At 36.5% G+C, this 16312-nt stretch overlaps 1 protein-coding gene across 2 annotated transcripts in view; it reads left to right on the forward strand.

Moving 5' to 3' along the window:
* Positions 1 to 13850, forward strand: part of LOC145478468 (uncharacterized) — a 31504-nt gene extending 17654 nt beyond the window's left edge. Inside the window, exons 5-7 of one of the 2 annotated variants that reach the window (XM_081456509.1) lie at positions 501 to 564; positions 2068 to 2150; positions 11554 to 13850. In XM_081456509.1, the coding sequence (XP_081312635.1) occupies positions 501 to 564; positions 2068 to 2150; positions 11554 to 11565 (159 nt within the window). In that variant the 3' untranslated portion in view covers positions 11566 to 13850. The remainder of the gene's footprint in view (positions 1 to 500; positions 565 to 2067; positions 2151 to 11553) is intronic. The other variant, XM_081456511.1, reaches the window with a different exon arrangement.
* Positions 13851 to 16312: the final 2462 nt, after the last annotated feature.

Genomic DNA, 16312 nt, shown 5'->3' on the forward strand with positions numbered 1-16312 from the left:
GTACTTTTCTTTGGAACAATTGTTATTAATTGATAAAATTAATAAAAGCTACCTTGGAAGTTTCCCTAATAGTAATAAATATCACAAATGAATTGCATTTAACCAGAAGCTCAAAGCTTAAACCACATGGTTTATATCTTGTACCAAATAAAGAGCAGAACAATGTTCAAATTTGCAGTGTGTCGATAATTAGAACTCTTGGTGAGTGTGAATCAACAGCTGTGGGATTTGAATTCTGGCAATAAGTCAGCCAAGTTAAGGAGCACAGGTCCACTCTCAAGAGATTTCAAGCAGGTTCTTTGTGTGATGATCAGTTTTTTAGCTGTATTGACTGTACATATGGCATCTTAATACCTGCAGTACTTAGGTCTTTCAGCAGGTTTCTGTATGAGATGATCTTGACAGCAAATTACACCTGACATGTTTTCTTTAATTTATAAATGAGCAATTTGCAAAAACAAGGAGGTGTTTAAAAGGCTGTTCATTTTTGTCGTTGCTAGGAAAGAAATACCACATCCATGGAAAGAGAGCTTCAAAAACTGGGGAATGTATTCCATGAAGGAGGTGAGTTACAATTTTCTTTGTTCTGTGTTGCATGGAGCAATTACATGTATTTAATACCCATAATTTATTAAGAGACCTTATTCATGCTATAGCTGTCGTGGTGGTTTTCCTTATGTGTCATTCAAACAAGAAGCTGCATGCTTAAGAGCAAATGTACACAAGAATCAAATATAGTTAGGCAAGGCTTGAAAAATAGAATTTGCCCTACTGCTGCATATAAGTAGGCCTTAGTAAAAGTAAAAATGCTACGTAGTTTTTTTCTTCAAATATCTTGCTATTTCCAAGAAAAAGGACATCATCGGTTTCACATCCAGACATCAATCTAACCAGTTGTAACTGGGCTGAAAATTGACCATTTTCATTCGATTCGCATTCCGCAACTATTGAGCACAGAAAAGTTGTAATACAACCAACTTAATGCAGATGAACTATTCCTTGTCCAAAAAAGCCCAATCTAACTATTTAGCGGGAGACAAAACCAAAGTGTTCTCCGGTGATGAATTCGTCAGTCGGTGAAAACAATAACCATGTGCCATGTCTCGGAATTCCAAAAGATTTTAGACTCTAACTATACTAGGATAGGTCTTTCAATATATGTAAAGTTTAGTTTGGGCAAATGATTAGGCACTTGCTAAAATGTTATTCAAATCATACACAAAAAAATTAAAATCACGCCAGCAGTTGAATGCGTAACCAAAAGTACTACCATTGTTTTTGTCATTAAATCACTTCAATTTGAAATATCACAGGAATATCAGCACGACTTAAGCATAAACCAACATATATATGTTTACCTTAGCTAGGTTATCTGTCTTGACTGTCAAACAACATTCCTATCCTGCTATTTCAACGGTGTTCCACTAGGTTTGCATAACCTGTACACATTTGTCTGGTGATTTTGAATTCCCCAAATCGCTCAATATTACCAAGTTCCTATGCAAATGTTCCTACTTTTTCCATTTTGTTGTTCGGTACAATCATTCAACCTGCTATCAGGCAGAAATCCCCAGTAATTAGTGGTAACAAATAAGCCGCCATCTTTATTGGCTCAATGTCTCTTATTTGCATATTGTCCAGCAGGAGTCTTTGCACACATGGTAAGGGTAGAGTGGAAATTATTTCTGAAAGAAAAAGTGTTAGAATTTTTCCAATATCTCAATGTTAGTTCCAATTCAGGGCCTCCTTTCTTAGGTAAAGCGATGAAATGCTACACACAAACCAGGTCTTTGTGGCTTAAAATTCAAACAAAGAAAAGTAACTCTGTTAAAAGCTCTGAAATCCCAGCCCTCACCCCCATGTAAAATATGTTGTAAGGCAAGGGTCTCGGATAACACATCTTCAGTCAAAATGGAGGACTTTCAAACGTCTTCAAAATGGAAACCTGAGAGTCGCATGTGGAATAACGCTTTAGCAGTTACTACTGGCTTAATCAAACGACACAAATAACACGGATAGATGATACTTACCTGCGACTTGGCAGTAACTGCTTTTCTTCAAAGTCAGATATGAGTACTGACAAGAATGCCGCTGAAAATTATATCCAGGGAACGAATCAGTTTGCACGATTCAGGATATTACAAACCGAGGTAGGTGAACATGCTATTATTATGTGTATGTCATTTATACTGCTTGGTAATGGTGACGTTTCAAACTGAAGTAATATGCCGATGCGATGATAATACTTTTGGTCACGCACTCGGAAGCTGCTGGCATGATTTTGCGTCTTTTAAGAACGATTTTGAATAATTTTTTGATGAGTGCCTAATCCTTTGCCCAAACTGAACTTCACGTATATTGAAAGACCTATCCTAGTATGGTTAGAATCTAAAATCTTTTGGAATTCCGAGACATGCCACATGTTCAAAATGACAATTCTTTTCACAGACTGACTAACTCAATTTTGGAGAACACTCTGGTTTTGTTTATTGCTAAATAATTAGATTAATCCAATATTCTTGAAATCATCCTTTTTTAGACAAATAATAGTTCTGCAATAAGCTGGTTGTATTACAACTTTTCTGTGCTCAGTAGTTGCGAAATGCAAATCAAATGAAAATGGTCCATTTTTAGCCCATTTGGGACTCACTAAATTGCATGAAATTGAGTCTGAAAGGTAAATTGCAAATGTCGCTTTTCTCGGAAAGACAAAACTATTTCAAGGAAAAAACTATAGCCTTTTGCACTCTTGCTAGCTATATTCAAAAGACGAGCGAATATGAGTTTTCTGGCCTTGCCGAAGAAATATAATTTTGTTTGATTTTTGTGGGCATTTGCTCTTAAAGCCATCATTGCCATTACAATATCAATTTCCTTTGTTTAGAAAAATAAAGTTTAACAGTTTTTTTACAAGATTTTAATAGCTTTAGTACACTGGCACACAAAAGTCATTACAACTCTCTATATCAGTTTTAAAAGGTCAATATTATTGTCATCTTGCAAAGACTATATTTAGCAATTATTCACCAAAGTGGAGGTGAATAGTACTTGCTATTCACCTCCGAGCTAGCCAATCAGAATGCAAGGAAAGCATGACTACTCACTTGTGTAGTATCTATACTAATTAACAATTAGATTATGAGCTCGTGATTTCTATGGTGTGATAGTTGATGAGGCTGAGGGCCAGATCAACTATCACCTCATAGAAATCGAGAGCGAATAATGTAATTCTTTTAGTAGAATTCTAACTGAAATTTACTTCAAATAACGATTCCAAGTATTTCTGGTCTTAATAGTAAACTTCTCGCCTTAGAGAATTCACATGGATGAGTTGTCAATTTGATATTTTCAGTTGTGTGCGCGCGCTTATCAGTTTCTTTTAATTCCAGAAACTATGAATGACCTTTTTCAGTCTTCTCAGGAATTTCACTATCCTTTTGTTGTTAAATGTTCTTTCAAAACTTTGGAGAAACAAGAAAACGTTGAAATTTTACCAACCACACCAAGCCACTGAACACTAATGGCGGATAGTGTTTAATGGCTCAGCCAATCAGATTGCAACATTTGCATTAGTGTTCAAGTAGAATCTTCCTAATAATATTTATAATGTGTCTGCATGTGTTGTCTTAGACAACTATCAATTAAAACCTGGAGAAATAATCAAATTACGGTTTCACATTACATTATCAAGTTCTAAAATCAGAAACTTAAGAGCCACCAGAATTTCTATACTCATCAGGTGTGAGAGGTGCAAAATGTATAAAATTGTATGTGTTGACAACTTTTCAGCTCAATACAAACTGTAGCATCCTTCCTTTTAAACTTGCATTAATTTTGAATTTCAGAGTTATGGAGTTGCATAACATAGCCTTCTGATCATGAAGGATATATACATGTGCATGTATTACTTATCCCTTGATTTTTAACCATTAGTGCAGTAAAAGTAGTAAGAAAAGTGTTTATTACGTAAATATTATGTTTGTTTGGTGCAGATAATCAGCCTAGATAGCAAAGTAAGTTTCATAAGGTTACACTATTTTCGAGCCATTTTTCTTGAATAACACCAATTGAAAGAAAATTAATATATTTCGCACCAAATAAAGAGCTGAAAAATGGCTAAATTTGTTAATAATGGTTCCATGATTTAATGGCTCTCGGTGAGTAAAAATTCAAAGTTGCATGATTCAAAGTCTGGCCAAGTGGGAGCACAGGTCTGCTCATTGACTAAATATATATATATATATAAAAAAAAACAAATAAAAAGTAAAAGGCGTGGTCCATACTCAGAGTAAAACATGATCCATGCTCAGCCTCAGGCCATGCTTCTAATCGCAGTTTACAGTGAGCATGATTTCTGAGATGCAAATAACTTTGTTTCAAGAGATTTCAACCAAATTCTTTGTACAGTCATGATGAATGGTTTCTGCTGTATGGAACACATATGCAAATGTTAAATACACTTGAGTAACAAAATAAAATAAATGGCTTTTCTGTTGTTTAGCAATTCAGAATACACTGTACAGAGTGAGCAATCCAAACTTGTAACAATTTCATAATAGTCTTCTACTGACAGTACTGGAACATTAGCTGCTAAGCTGATCACCTGAGAGTTCTCATCTTTGCTGTGTTGGATGTTGGCAGACAGTGCCGAGTTGTTCAAAAGCCAGTTAACACTAACCCTGAATTAAAAGAACTTTGTGGAAGTATTAATTTTTCACTGTTTATGTGATGTGGCTAGTTTTAGATTATTCAAGCTCAAAACTGAAGGACAAGCAATATGAACAGGAATCCTCACCGAAAAGTTACAAAACGGAATTCAAAATTCTCGCTAATCCGGTTTTTTTTTATAATTTATTTCGACAATAACAGACCAAAAAAAAAACTACTTGCAATGCAATCAGATAAAGCCGCAGGACTATTCTTTGACCCTACCTACCGGCCTGGGACTAGTTGATAGTGCAGAGGATATACTTCTACACCATGCACTTCTAATTGCCATAAAATGTTTGACTGAACAAACTACAGTAATCTGACACGTCTCCAGATTAATGTAGATACCATCTTGTTTTCTAACAGGCAATTTGATTCGTTCTTTGATACAACCCATACTGTGATTGGTGTGACACGCGCACATGCATAACACCCTCACTCACTGATCACAGCCCTTCCAGCCCCTAAGAGGAATTTTTGCTTAAAATACTCAAGTTAAGGACGTTCGCGCTTAAAATGTTCCCACATACAGATTTTTTTTAAACTTGCAACGCAGAAAGGTAATGATCTACTTTTGCCAAAAAGGCAAAAAAAGGGGGGATGACCGACTTCGTTTTGGAGAGAACATGCCCGGAAGAACACCCTATATCTGAAAAAATCGGGCTTCATTAGCAAATAAGGCCACAGTGTCTGTAAGCCCAAAAATACTGCAATAATTATTAGACCTTTTAAGTGAAATGTTCTCCACCAAATATTGTTTAAGTGGACCTATTAAGTGAATTTAGTCAACTGACGAGGTTTCTTAAAGAACAAGTTCGCATTTAGCAACCATAGTTTCACGTGCCTTGCAGCCGCAAGATGGCAGGATTCGATGCCCTGTGGACAGAAATCCTGAATTTTTTTTTAACTTCCCACATTGGTTTTTTGTCCATTTTTGGACAATGTGACGATAATTGTAAATAAAATCTGTTTCTGGTAAGAAAAGTAAGGGTCACAAAATGTCCAAGATCGTTAAATCCACGCAAAGCTATAGCAATGGCCATCTGCCCTATCATTGTTCATTTTAGTACTTAGCACACGCGCTCGATGCATGACGTGGCGTGTGAATTTGTGTTCGCAGTAAGGATGCACAGAAACACTTAGCGCGAACGTCCTTAAGAGAACTTTCCGCATTTTATATGAGTCATAAGTTTACTCTTTTTACACAACACATCGCAACAGCACTACTTCACCGAAAATAGAAAGAATGAGAAAAAAAAACCTCTCTGACACGGTGAAAGTCTGACTTACTTAAATTGCACTTTAACTTGGTGCCATGCAGTCCTCAAAGAACATTTTAACAGTTTTCATACTTTTTACCTTTAAAAATATCAGACTGAAAAGAATGTCATAAAATACCCATCAAATAAGAATATTAAACTGCCACTGCAGAGACGTAAAAACTGTCCAGAAATGAAAGCTTCTTTTTTGTTTAATATCCTGGGAACAATAGCCAATAACTTGTCAGCTCTAATTGAATTTCCTCCCATATAAAAAACAAAAATGTTAAGTTACCATTTGTAACTAAAGATAGCAAACATCTCGTGGGAACAAGTGGTGACGATTTGTCAGCTCTAATTGAATTTACTCCCTTGTGAAAAACAAGAGTGTCAAATTACCCTTTGTAACTAAAAAATAAAAATATCCCGTTATATTTGCATGCAACAAGAACAAAACAATCGTTACCTGCACTTCATTGTAAACGTTAGAACTGTTTCAAATTTAAATAGTCTCGTCTCCTCTTAAACATGTCCTAAGAACTAGAAGCGACGATTTGTGACCTCTAATTGAGTTTACTCCTTGTGAAAAACAAAAGTATCAAATTACCTTTGTAACTAAAAATAAAAATATCTCATTTCATTTCCATACTACTAATGTACTGATGTAATGTAGATGAACTGTTTCAAAACTCAAGGCTCATCTTGTTCATAACTAGCCACCATTACCCAGAACATCATGCACTCTAAAACAACCCTGGCCGATGTATGTATGTAACTGTCACACTCCGCTCCAAACCTGGAATAAAAATCACAAACTGGCAACATACACATCAGTCTTTATTTTTCAATTACCAAAGTCCTTGTGTTTAATACAATAAAACGCTCAAGACTTTATATACCTCACTTAAGTTATCTTGAACAAAAATAATTTCCTTTTTCTTCACCTACAATTCGTGTTAGTTATTAATGTGAATAAGCGAAAACCCTGATAACATTGAAGAGAAAAGATTTAGTTTCATTAAAACGTATCTTCTCATTCTAGAAGAAAGCAAGAACTGTTATAAAGATAATGTCTTTTTTGTTCTGTTGACCAAATTAATCGTAGTCTCTTCGCGTTTCACATTGAAACTTATCAATGGATGCTGAAAATTAATTAACAACACGCCTGGAACACTCATCACAAACTCTGCAACAATATTTTAGGTTTCAATACAACACGCAAACGATTCGAACCTGGTCACAACCTCTTCACATTCCCAGTAATGTATTCCACCCCCCTAAAATACAATTGATCCTATCATAGAAACCCCATCAACTTGTTTTTCATTCACATCTTAAACCGAGACTCAATTCAGAAACTTATGTAATGGGAAAAGCTCACCCTTCATCACATGCTTGTAGTTATATGTCAAACACCATGTTTCTTTGACTGACTATCCAGTTGCAAATGATTATCAAACCCGCCCACAAAATCCTCAGCCTAACCCACAGAAAATGTCGAAGTAAGCCCAATATATGAATACTTCCTCCTCTTTTATCGAAGAGTAATTATGGCCGTTCTCAACTGTATCGGGATCAAATCTTCTCACATACCATTTACTTTTACAACAAGAAATTTGATTGGCTGTTTATAGTAGATCCAATATGATTGGTGTGACATACATCTCTCACTCACTCATCCATTGACCCGTCCATAACATACCCAACATGCCGACTAAGAGGTATAAGTATGCAGCCACAACAATGGGAAAGAGCTCCTTGTATGTAATAGACAGGGGTTGCTGTGATGCTGACCACGGACCGCAGCACCACTGGTGCTGGAAGATGGCTCCATAACCCAGAGTGCCGGCGGCATCATAAGAAACTTAAAAATCAGGGATGGGAGCCCATTCTGGCATCAGAGAGAAGCTGAGCCCATCCCACCTGTGGAAAAGTTTGCGCCACCAGGTAGGGTCTAAGCGGAATATCTGGTTTAGACGAATGCAATGATCATCACATGATTAACCTCAGTAGGTAAATCATGCGACGGAGGAACGTTAGACCCTGGGGGGGCAATGTTGCATGCATGGGGGAGGTGGCCAATAAGGGACTCTAACTCCTGCAGCTTGCAGAATCACTTGCCAGATCAGGACTCCAGTAGAGTGACGATGCGCTCTCTCTTGTCAATGGGAAGCTGCACCCACAGCTTCACCGAGTCCAGCTCAATAACAAGAGTGAACAGACAAGTAGATGGGCCCTCCAGCTTGTCCGGGTGAAGGCAGAGGCCAAGTTTGGAACACAGCTGAATACATGCCTGCAAGTTGTTACAAACTGGAGAGGAGGGGGGACCCAAAGTGAGAACATCATCTAAATAACGACAGAGGAAATCAACAGCATGGTGAGATGTCAGCATCCACTGGACCACGTCTGCGATAGCAGTGAAGATGTGAGGCGCTGACTGAAGACCAAAAGGGAGAGCCATTTCCACATAATATTTTTTCTGCATTTCATACCCAACAGTGGGCGATCCAAAGGATGAATAGTTACGTTGCAGTAGGTGCTAGCCACATCAAACTTCCCCAATAAAGTGCCACAGCCTCAGGCCATGATTCCAAGAGCAAGAGCTGGGGGTGGTAGAAACGGTGGTGAATGTAGACACAAATGATGGCAATCTCAACGCACCTGCATCGGAGGAAAGTGAGCTGGCAGCAACCATAGCCGAGCTGGAAACAACGCTGGAGACAACGCTGGAAACAGGGGAAGAGGCCACGGTGGAAACTGGGGCGGCGAGGTTCCCCGCACAAAATGCAGCGGCAAAAGTTGGTACACAGCAACCACAATCTCATTCGAGAGGGAATTCGAGGCTCCCAAAGAAACTGTGGAAGTGGCCACTGAATCCCCAGAAGATGGAGGAGCCGACATAGAAGGAGCCGGAAACAGGTCCACGAACAGGCTGTTGAACGTAGGTCATGTAGTAGGCATACTGAAAAACTTGAAAAACAACATAAGAACGGACCAACACACATGAGTCGGGCAGCAACATAAGGCGACAGCAAAAGGCCTCCAAGTCTTCCAAGTATATTTAACCTCATTAAAAGGGGTTAATCTTGCCTGAGTAATATCATATACAATAGGGGGAGGGGAAAAAAGCTCCAGAATGTAAGTGGTGTAAGTATAGCCAATAAATGTTGTACTATAACATTGTATTGTAAGTATTTTGTTAATCCTGGGTTAGCTTAATTGGGCTTTAAACAGCCCGGCCCAGATGACAAACTTACATTCATTAATGACATGACAACCAAAATGGCAGCCATCATGAATCAATCAAGCTTGTTGGCTAGTATTATAGGCATGCAATGTACACAGAGAGTTATATAGCCTTTCATTCATTCATGGCCATGTAATGAGCAGAGGGCTATGTAGCTACAGTGCTTTTTGATGATCAGGCCTCTCATTGCTATTCAATAATGACTTGAAGGTACAACATGCACCTGTGGTTCCAATCCTGGCTGGGAACTGAAATAGATCGTACTATTAATGACCATTTCTAAATGTTTTACAGACCATAATAATGGTGTGTAAAACATTTGGAAACGATCAATAATAATAGTATGATCCATTTCCAAGCTTGCATGATTAAGGATCAATTTTTCCCTTCTTTTAAGTAATTAAACTGGGAATTTTAAAGTTATAGAAATGAAGAGGAGGAGCTAGGAGATATATAATATAGAGATTTTGCTGAGGCTAAAAGCGAAGCTCTGGGCTGGGTTGTTCAAAGCCCAATTAAGCTAACCCAGGTTATGCGAGAATTTTGATTTGAGTTTTGTAACTTTGCGGTGAGATTTTCTGTGTTTATTGTTTGGCCTTCTGTTTTGAGTTTGAGTAATCTCAAAATACATAAAAAGTAAGCAGTGAAAAGCATATGTATACAAGAGAAAATAATCTTTCAGTTAACTTTTAATCCTGCCTTAGCATTAACTGCGTTCCAAACAACCCAGCCATGATCGTTAACTCTGTTACATCGCAAGTGTTCCGTAATTGTGTTTGTTGATCGATTGCATCTTTTGTTCAGGTTCTAGCATTGTTAAATTCATGTTTACAACAAATTTGAGGGTGGTCCATCTAGGGTAGTCCATGGGTAGTCCATTCCAATAGTCCATGAACCAGGTCCATCGGGGTAGTCCATGGACTAGGGATCAGCAAGATGTACCATTACATGGTCAGTATAATTATGTCCTGCAGACTGCGGACTACGGACTTAGGTATAAAATGCAGACTAAGCATTACGGACAGGGTATAAAACACAGACTCATGGATTAGGTATAAAATGCGGACTGTGGACTAAATGTGGTCTACCGACTGCAATCTGTGTTTTTTACTCACCGGTTGTAACTTATATTACATAATACATATATAAATGAGAACAAACCTGTCGTGTGTACGTGCTTTGCAATCAATTCATTTGTTTTCACCCCTGCTGAAGGGAGGCCAATGTCACGTCTACCTAACAGCTCAGGCACAAAATGCTGGTCCTAGAATTTTTGCTTTTTTAACATTCCAAACCTACCAAAACTCGAATACACTCTTTAATCTATAATTACCACTAGTTTTCATTGTAGCAGAAATGCCCGGTCAGAGTGTGCGACCAGGATAATCTTTTACCTGTCAAAACCTCAAATTTACTGGACAATTGTCCGATGACTGACGGTTTTTGCAGGCTGGACAGTGATATGGTTTTGATGAGCATTAATTTTGTTTTAGTAATTGCCAAAGGTACATTACTTTCAAAAATTTTAGACGTTTAATTTTGGAACACTTTGCTAGAACATAGCTTAGTTAAATTTTCGTCAACAAAACTTGAGTCAGACTGGAAAATTTATGGAATTGATCTGCATTACATGTATGTTCTCATAAAAGAAACAAAAATTCCATTCAGGTGATAAAAAGAACAAGCAAATCCTAATTTAAGTTCTTGCTTCATCGTACATGTGATGGCGCTGTCCAAGAAGAAAGCATGTACTTTATACTGTACATACTGCAAATATTTTGGATGCTTACAATTTCAGGCACTTACAAATTTCAGACAGTTATATTTTTGGACATTTTTTTGTCCGAAATTAACGTTCTCCGAAATTTTTTGCAAGTAATATGTAAACAATTTAAATTTTATGTTGTCATAATAAGGAGAGTAATGAGCAGAGGAGAGTCTTTATTTCATTGAGATGTCCCCCAGTTCAGAGGATTTTAAGTTTCTCAATTTAAGGTTGTTTATTCCCGGGTCAATATTATTCCTTCGAAAGATTCAGAATTTCTTGCCTCTGGCTTCAGAGTTATTGTCTGGTTCAGCACCATTTATCCCAACAAAAAACATCATTGCCTGTAGTCTCAAGGCTAACATTCTGCTGCGAAAACATTGATTGATTGCTTAAGGAATTAGTTTGTATTGGTGGGGTAGAAATGTTTGGGTAATCCTTTAGGAGGTTGTGAAATTCTTAAGACTGTCAAGCAAAATTTTAAGAGAAAAGAAGTATTTGCACATTGTTTTTATGCAAGGTTAGCAAAAGTCATGTGCAAAATACTTACTAGTTACATATTGGATTTGCAGGCAAGTTGTTAGAGACGTAGACCACAGGATCAAGGACAGTGGATCCAGAACAACCCAGGACAGAGGACCCAGGACAGAGGACCCAGGACAGAGGACCCAGGACAGACGACAGAGGACCGAGGACTCAGAACAGAGGATCAAGGAGCAAGGATGGGACTGACGACTGACAACTGGTGATCAAGGACAGTGGATGAAAGCAAGCCTTGAATGACGGACTTTCACAAGTCGAATTATAGATATATTAAGGTATATGAGATATTACCGCCGCAGAGATGGCACAGTGCACCTTGCCCTGAGGGTTTTTCTCCGGGTACTCCGGTTTCCCTCATTCCAATATTTCTCAATTCCAATTTAACAAAATTGGTGACACATTGCGGTGGGCCAACTGAGATAAAAAATTCTTTGATTACTCGAGGTAAACATTTATACCAATTTGTTACTCTCTGTTTATTTCCTAGTTACACGTGCACATGTGGTTTCACAGTCTCCTTTGCAGCTGTTATTTTAGTTAATGAGCAAACTGGGAAGAAGCTTTATTATTTTCTGTCTTCTTCATAGATCTCTTTTTAAATCATAGGTAAAAGGGAATTCGTGAGTCAATTAATCAGTCAATCAATCATTCAATCAACCAACCAATCATTTAATCAATCAAAAAATCACTCAATAACTCTATTAATAGTTAGGATAAAAACCCCAGGATATGCAGCTAACTAAAATAGCAATTACCAACCTTTAAATTTACCTGGTTGCAATTTGAAGATCTTTAACATTGTATTCTAATACCACTTTGATGCACATGTAACTAGTACCCATGTAAACAGAGTATTGAACTGACTAGTGTGTTGTGTGGGTGTCGTTCATTTGCAAATAAGTGGCTTGCTTGTCACATTTTCCATACAATTCATTATATCGAGCCAGCAATTATGCCAATAGCAATCATCACTAAAAATTAACTGAAACTCAATCATGGTTAAATCTGTTTCTGCGAATTAAAAGCTTGTTAATTCTTGCTGTATTTTCGTGCGTACAGACATAAAACAAAAAGAGCCGACATTTTGTTCAAAATTGCCTTAAAAAGTAAATTTTTGCAACTATTATTGTTGAATTTAGAAACGGACAAAAATTTCAAAAACCCATGCAGAAAATAAACCAAAAGATATTTTAATTAGAAATAATTTATGAAATTAACGCTCTTTATCCTAGAAAAGAAACCTAAACTGAACACTCAATGACTCAATCAAAGCAAAACTATTTAGTTCTTAATTAATACTCTCTACATTCCACATTGTAGTGTTTTTAATCAAATGCAACAAGACTTTCACATGCATTCTCAGTATGTAAAGAACTCACAAGAATATGACTTTTAGTTTTACGAATTTGAAAATGTTGAATGAGTGATCAAAAGGTCATTTAAAATTATTATTGCCAATTTTTATTCTTAATTGTTTGTCTAAAGTCTCCGTTCCTAGAAAATATAGTCAAAACTCATTTACCATTTTATTTGTTTTTTACACGTGTACAAACATGTTGTAAAAATTCTCATTTTTAAATTCTAGGATGCTCTTAAATGCAAAGCTAAAACTATTCCTATTGAGTTCTAACGACAATTTATTTCAGTTCCTAAAAAGAAATTGAAGTTACACTTTTTTGATATATGTACAGGCATTTTGGTGTACCACTAAAGAGGTCAGACAGCAGGATATAATCATTACAGTAAATTTTATTTTGCAGAAGCCACTTATTTGCTCATGAAAACCTAGTTTCTCCTTCTCACAAGATTCCTATTGAGCAGCTTTATGGTGAAATCTGTTCACTTCCATTGGTTTTCCTCAGAAATCTTAACTTGAGTTTGGAGTTGAAAAACATGTATGTTGTACTTAAAATACCATTACCAGAATGCTAAGCTATTTGCTTTTCTTGAGAAAAATAAACTTGTCTTGGGAAAGTAGCTGCTCAATAGGAAACTTGTTTCAAGAAAATCTTTTACTTGTGTTTTTTTTTTCTGAAGTTTCCATGTGCATCATGCTCTAAAATTATTAGCTAATTCAGTTCTCACTGATCACAATTATTTTCTTTGGGTGAAGAACATTTTCATTTTTGCCACGGATTTTTTTTTGTTCAGATCAATAGCATGATGGTGCTTGAAACTATAGTATTGTTTTTTATCACTTTTGAACAAAGGAAGCTTCCTAAAACTACCCTTTTGTGTTAATGCAAGTAAATTCGATTGGCTGATCAAGAACTTATTAATTGAATGCGATACCAATCTGTTGCTTTTAACAAATTTATTCAATTGACTTAAGTGTTATACAAAATTTTTATTTATTACTCGATCATTATTATTATTATTTCCAAAATAATGCATTTAACGTGTATTCAATTGTAGGATTAAGAAATTATGAAATCAATGCAATACCAATCTGTAGGATTTCACAAATTTATATAACTAACATGCATTTATTCTCATACAAAATTGTTATTTCTTACTCAATCAGTTTTCAAAAAACGAATTTGTTTTTCTAAAATAATTTCTTTGCCTCCTTTGTTTAAAGGTGCCACGGCAAGCTCAATAGCACAGAAGTAAACAATTAACTCAGCTAAGAAAACACTACAAATTTTGGTGTCATAAGGTCTTCACATTAGCATTGACACTAACTTGTTAAATATAGGCCAAACGTGAGGAGAGTCAGAAAAACAGGGGTGTAGGACAGATCCTTCAGATCTAGTGGGCGTTCCTAGTCAGCCATAGTATTGGTATCATAGTACATGTATAGTAGAGAGAAAATTAACCCTTATGGTTATGTTCGTTAGGATTTCGATGCAGTAGTTTTCAGTAGTTCAAAATCACCCAAGGAATCTGGTTTTTTAATCCTACTTTTCTCCAAAAAGTGCTAACTAAGGTAGATTGAGTATGTCTATGTATTATTACTGCTTAAGCATCAATTTAATAGCCGAACTAGTTAGGGTATAAGTTTTTTTTTACTGTGCTAATGAGCTTGTCAGTTTTTTTCTTTTTGGATTTGATATTTTCCACTGAACTTAGCATATTTTAGATTATTTTCAGGAACTGAGATGGCCCAAACACCCGCACACAACACAAATGGTCAGATTTAAATCTAGCCGATCGATGTGCCTGCAGGGTTGTGGAAACTCTTGCTCTGAGGACGATGTTTCTGACGTTCCTCCGCAATATTCCAACCGAGAAATCCTGGTGAGTTTATCTGTTCCGCTCATTTTTGATGGAGGCCCTTAGACACTTTGATGGTGTGGTCGTTTGCTCTCAAGTGGAGAAGGCATCATGGGGGAAGGTGAGGGTTTGCTTTTCATGTCTTTTTGGCTTTACTTGACTAGGTCAGAAAACCACACCTTTATTCCAATTGGCTTGAAAGATGTTTGTTTTCAATCAGTGTTTCTAGAATTTTTCTGTTGTTGAGGACGTAAAACAGTAGTGCTTTAGTGCAGGTCATGGGTAGTACATTTCCAGGATGTTGGGGTTAGTTTTGAACAATGAAGGTCACTGATCTGGCTTGACTGGAATTTCACAAGCGACACTTGATTGAGCTGATAGTCATCTGGGATTCTTCTGAAAGAGCTGATTCTCGTTTAGGGCTTTTCTTATTTAAAAATAATGTTCTTTTCGTTTAAATTCTGGAAATAAAGACAAATTAGGTATCGAATAAAAATAAATTAGTCACAATTATCTTAAGAACAGAATTTAATCACACTATCAGTCCACAGTTCAAAGAAAAATTAAGAACTTTAACCGCTTAAAATATAATTAAAATTATCTGGAATTACAACTTTGGCTTTTTTTCTAATTAACTCCAGGAATTAGTTCACCTAAAAGAACTCAAAAGCAGTCTCCTACACTGGCGTTACTTGGGTTGTCACGCGACACTTCTTCCCGGAGTGTTGCGTGACGATACAAAAAACGCCTATGAAGGAGGCTTCTGTTTCGGAAATTTCAATCTTAGCTACTAAACATATAGTTACATTTTCCGTGATCAAAGTTCAAAGTGTAGGCCAATTGTTCATTTTGACTTTAAAAACGTTTAAGTAACCTCGTAAACATTTTTTGTATATGAATTTTGTACGTCTAGAGTTTATCTTGCCTTCTTTAACTTACTTAATCTTGAAGTTGGTATTTAATTAATTTTTTTTACTAAACTTTGGCCAATTGCTGATTTTGATTTTCAAAACCCGAGATTTACCGCGGAAACTTTGTGTTTTGACCAAGTACATAACTGTAAGCTAATTATCAATATTGCATTCCAAAACTATAAATTCAAGTTCTAAAACCAAGCATATATTTCGTTTTTTTGTTTTGTTTTGTTTTGTTTTGTTTTGTTTTTTGTCTTTTTTTTTCATTTCGTAGGTCAATTGTTCATCTTTACGTCTTAAACAAACTTAACTTAGGAAATGTTTCTCATCCTTTTTTTTTTTCCTAATACTTGCTCAACTTCGTTGTTATCCTCGGGGATGCAGCCGCAGTTAATCGTGACGAGACGAAGTAAACCGAGCGGTAAAACCTTTCGTCGGGTCGATTTTGCCATTCGGTTTACGTCGCCTCTTCCGACTAACTGCCCTAAATTTCCGAGGATCGTTTGTTGTTTAATGTTGTTCAAAGCCAAGATTAGCAATAACAAAAGCACAAATAAAGTTCAAAATTCCATCGTGTGTGCCTTTTTTAAGACGATTTTAACTGTGAATATTTAATAAGATTTACCATGAATATTTAAACTACGATTCTTTCGAAAAA

The sequence above is a fragment of the Orbicella franksi genome, chromosome 2 (genome assembly GCF_964199315.1).
Source record: "Orbicella franksi chromosome 2, jaOrbFran1.1, whole genome shotgun sequence".
NCBI lineage: Eukaryota > Metazoa > Cnidaria > Anthozoa > Scleractinia > Merulinidae > Orbicella > Orbicella franksi.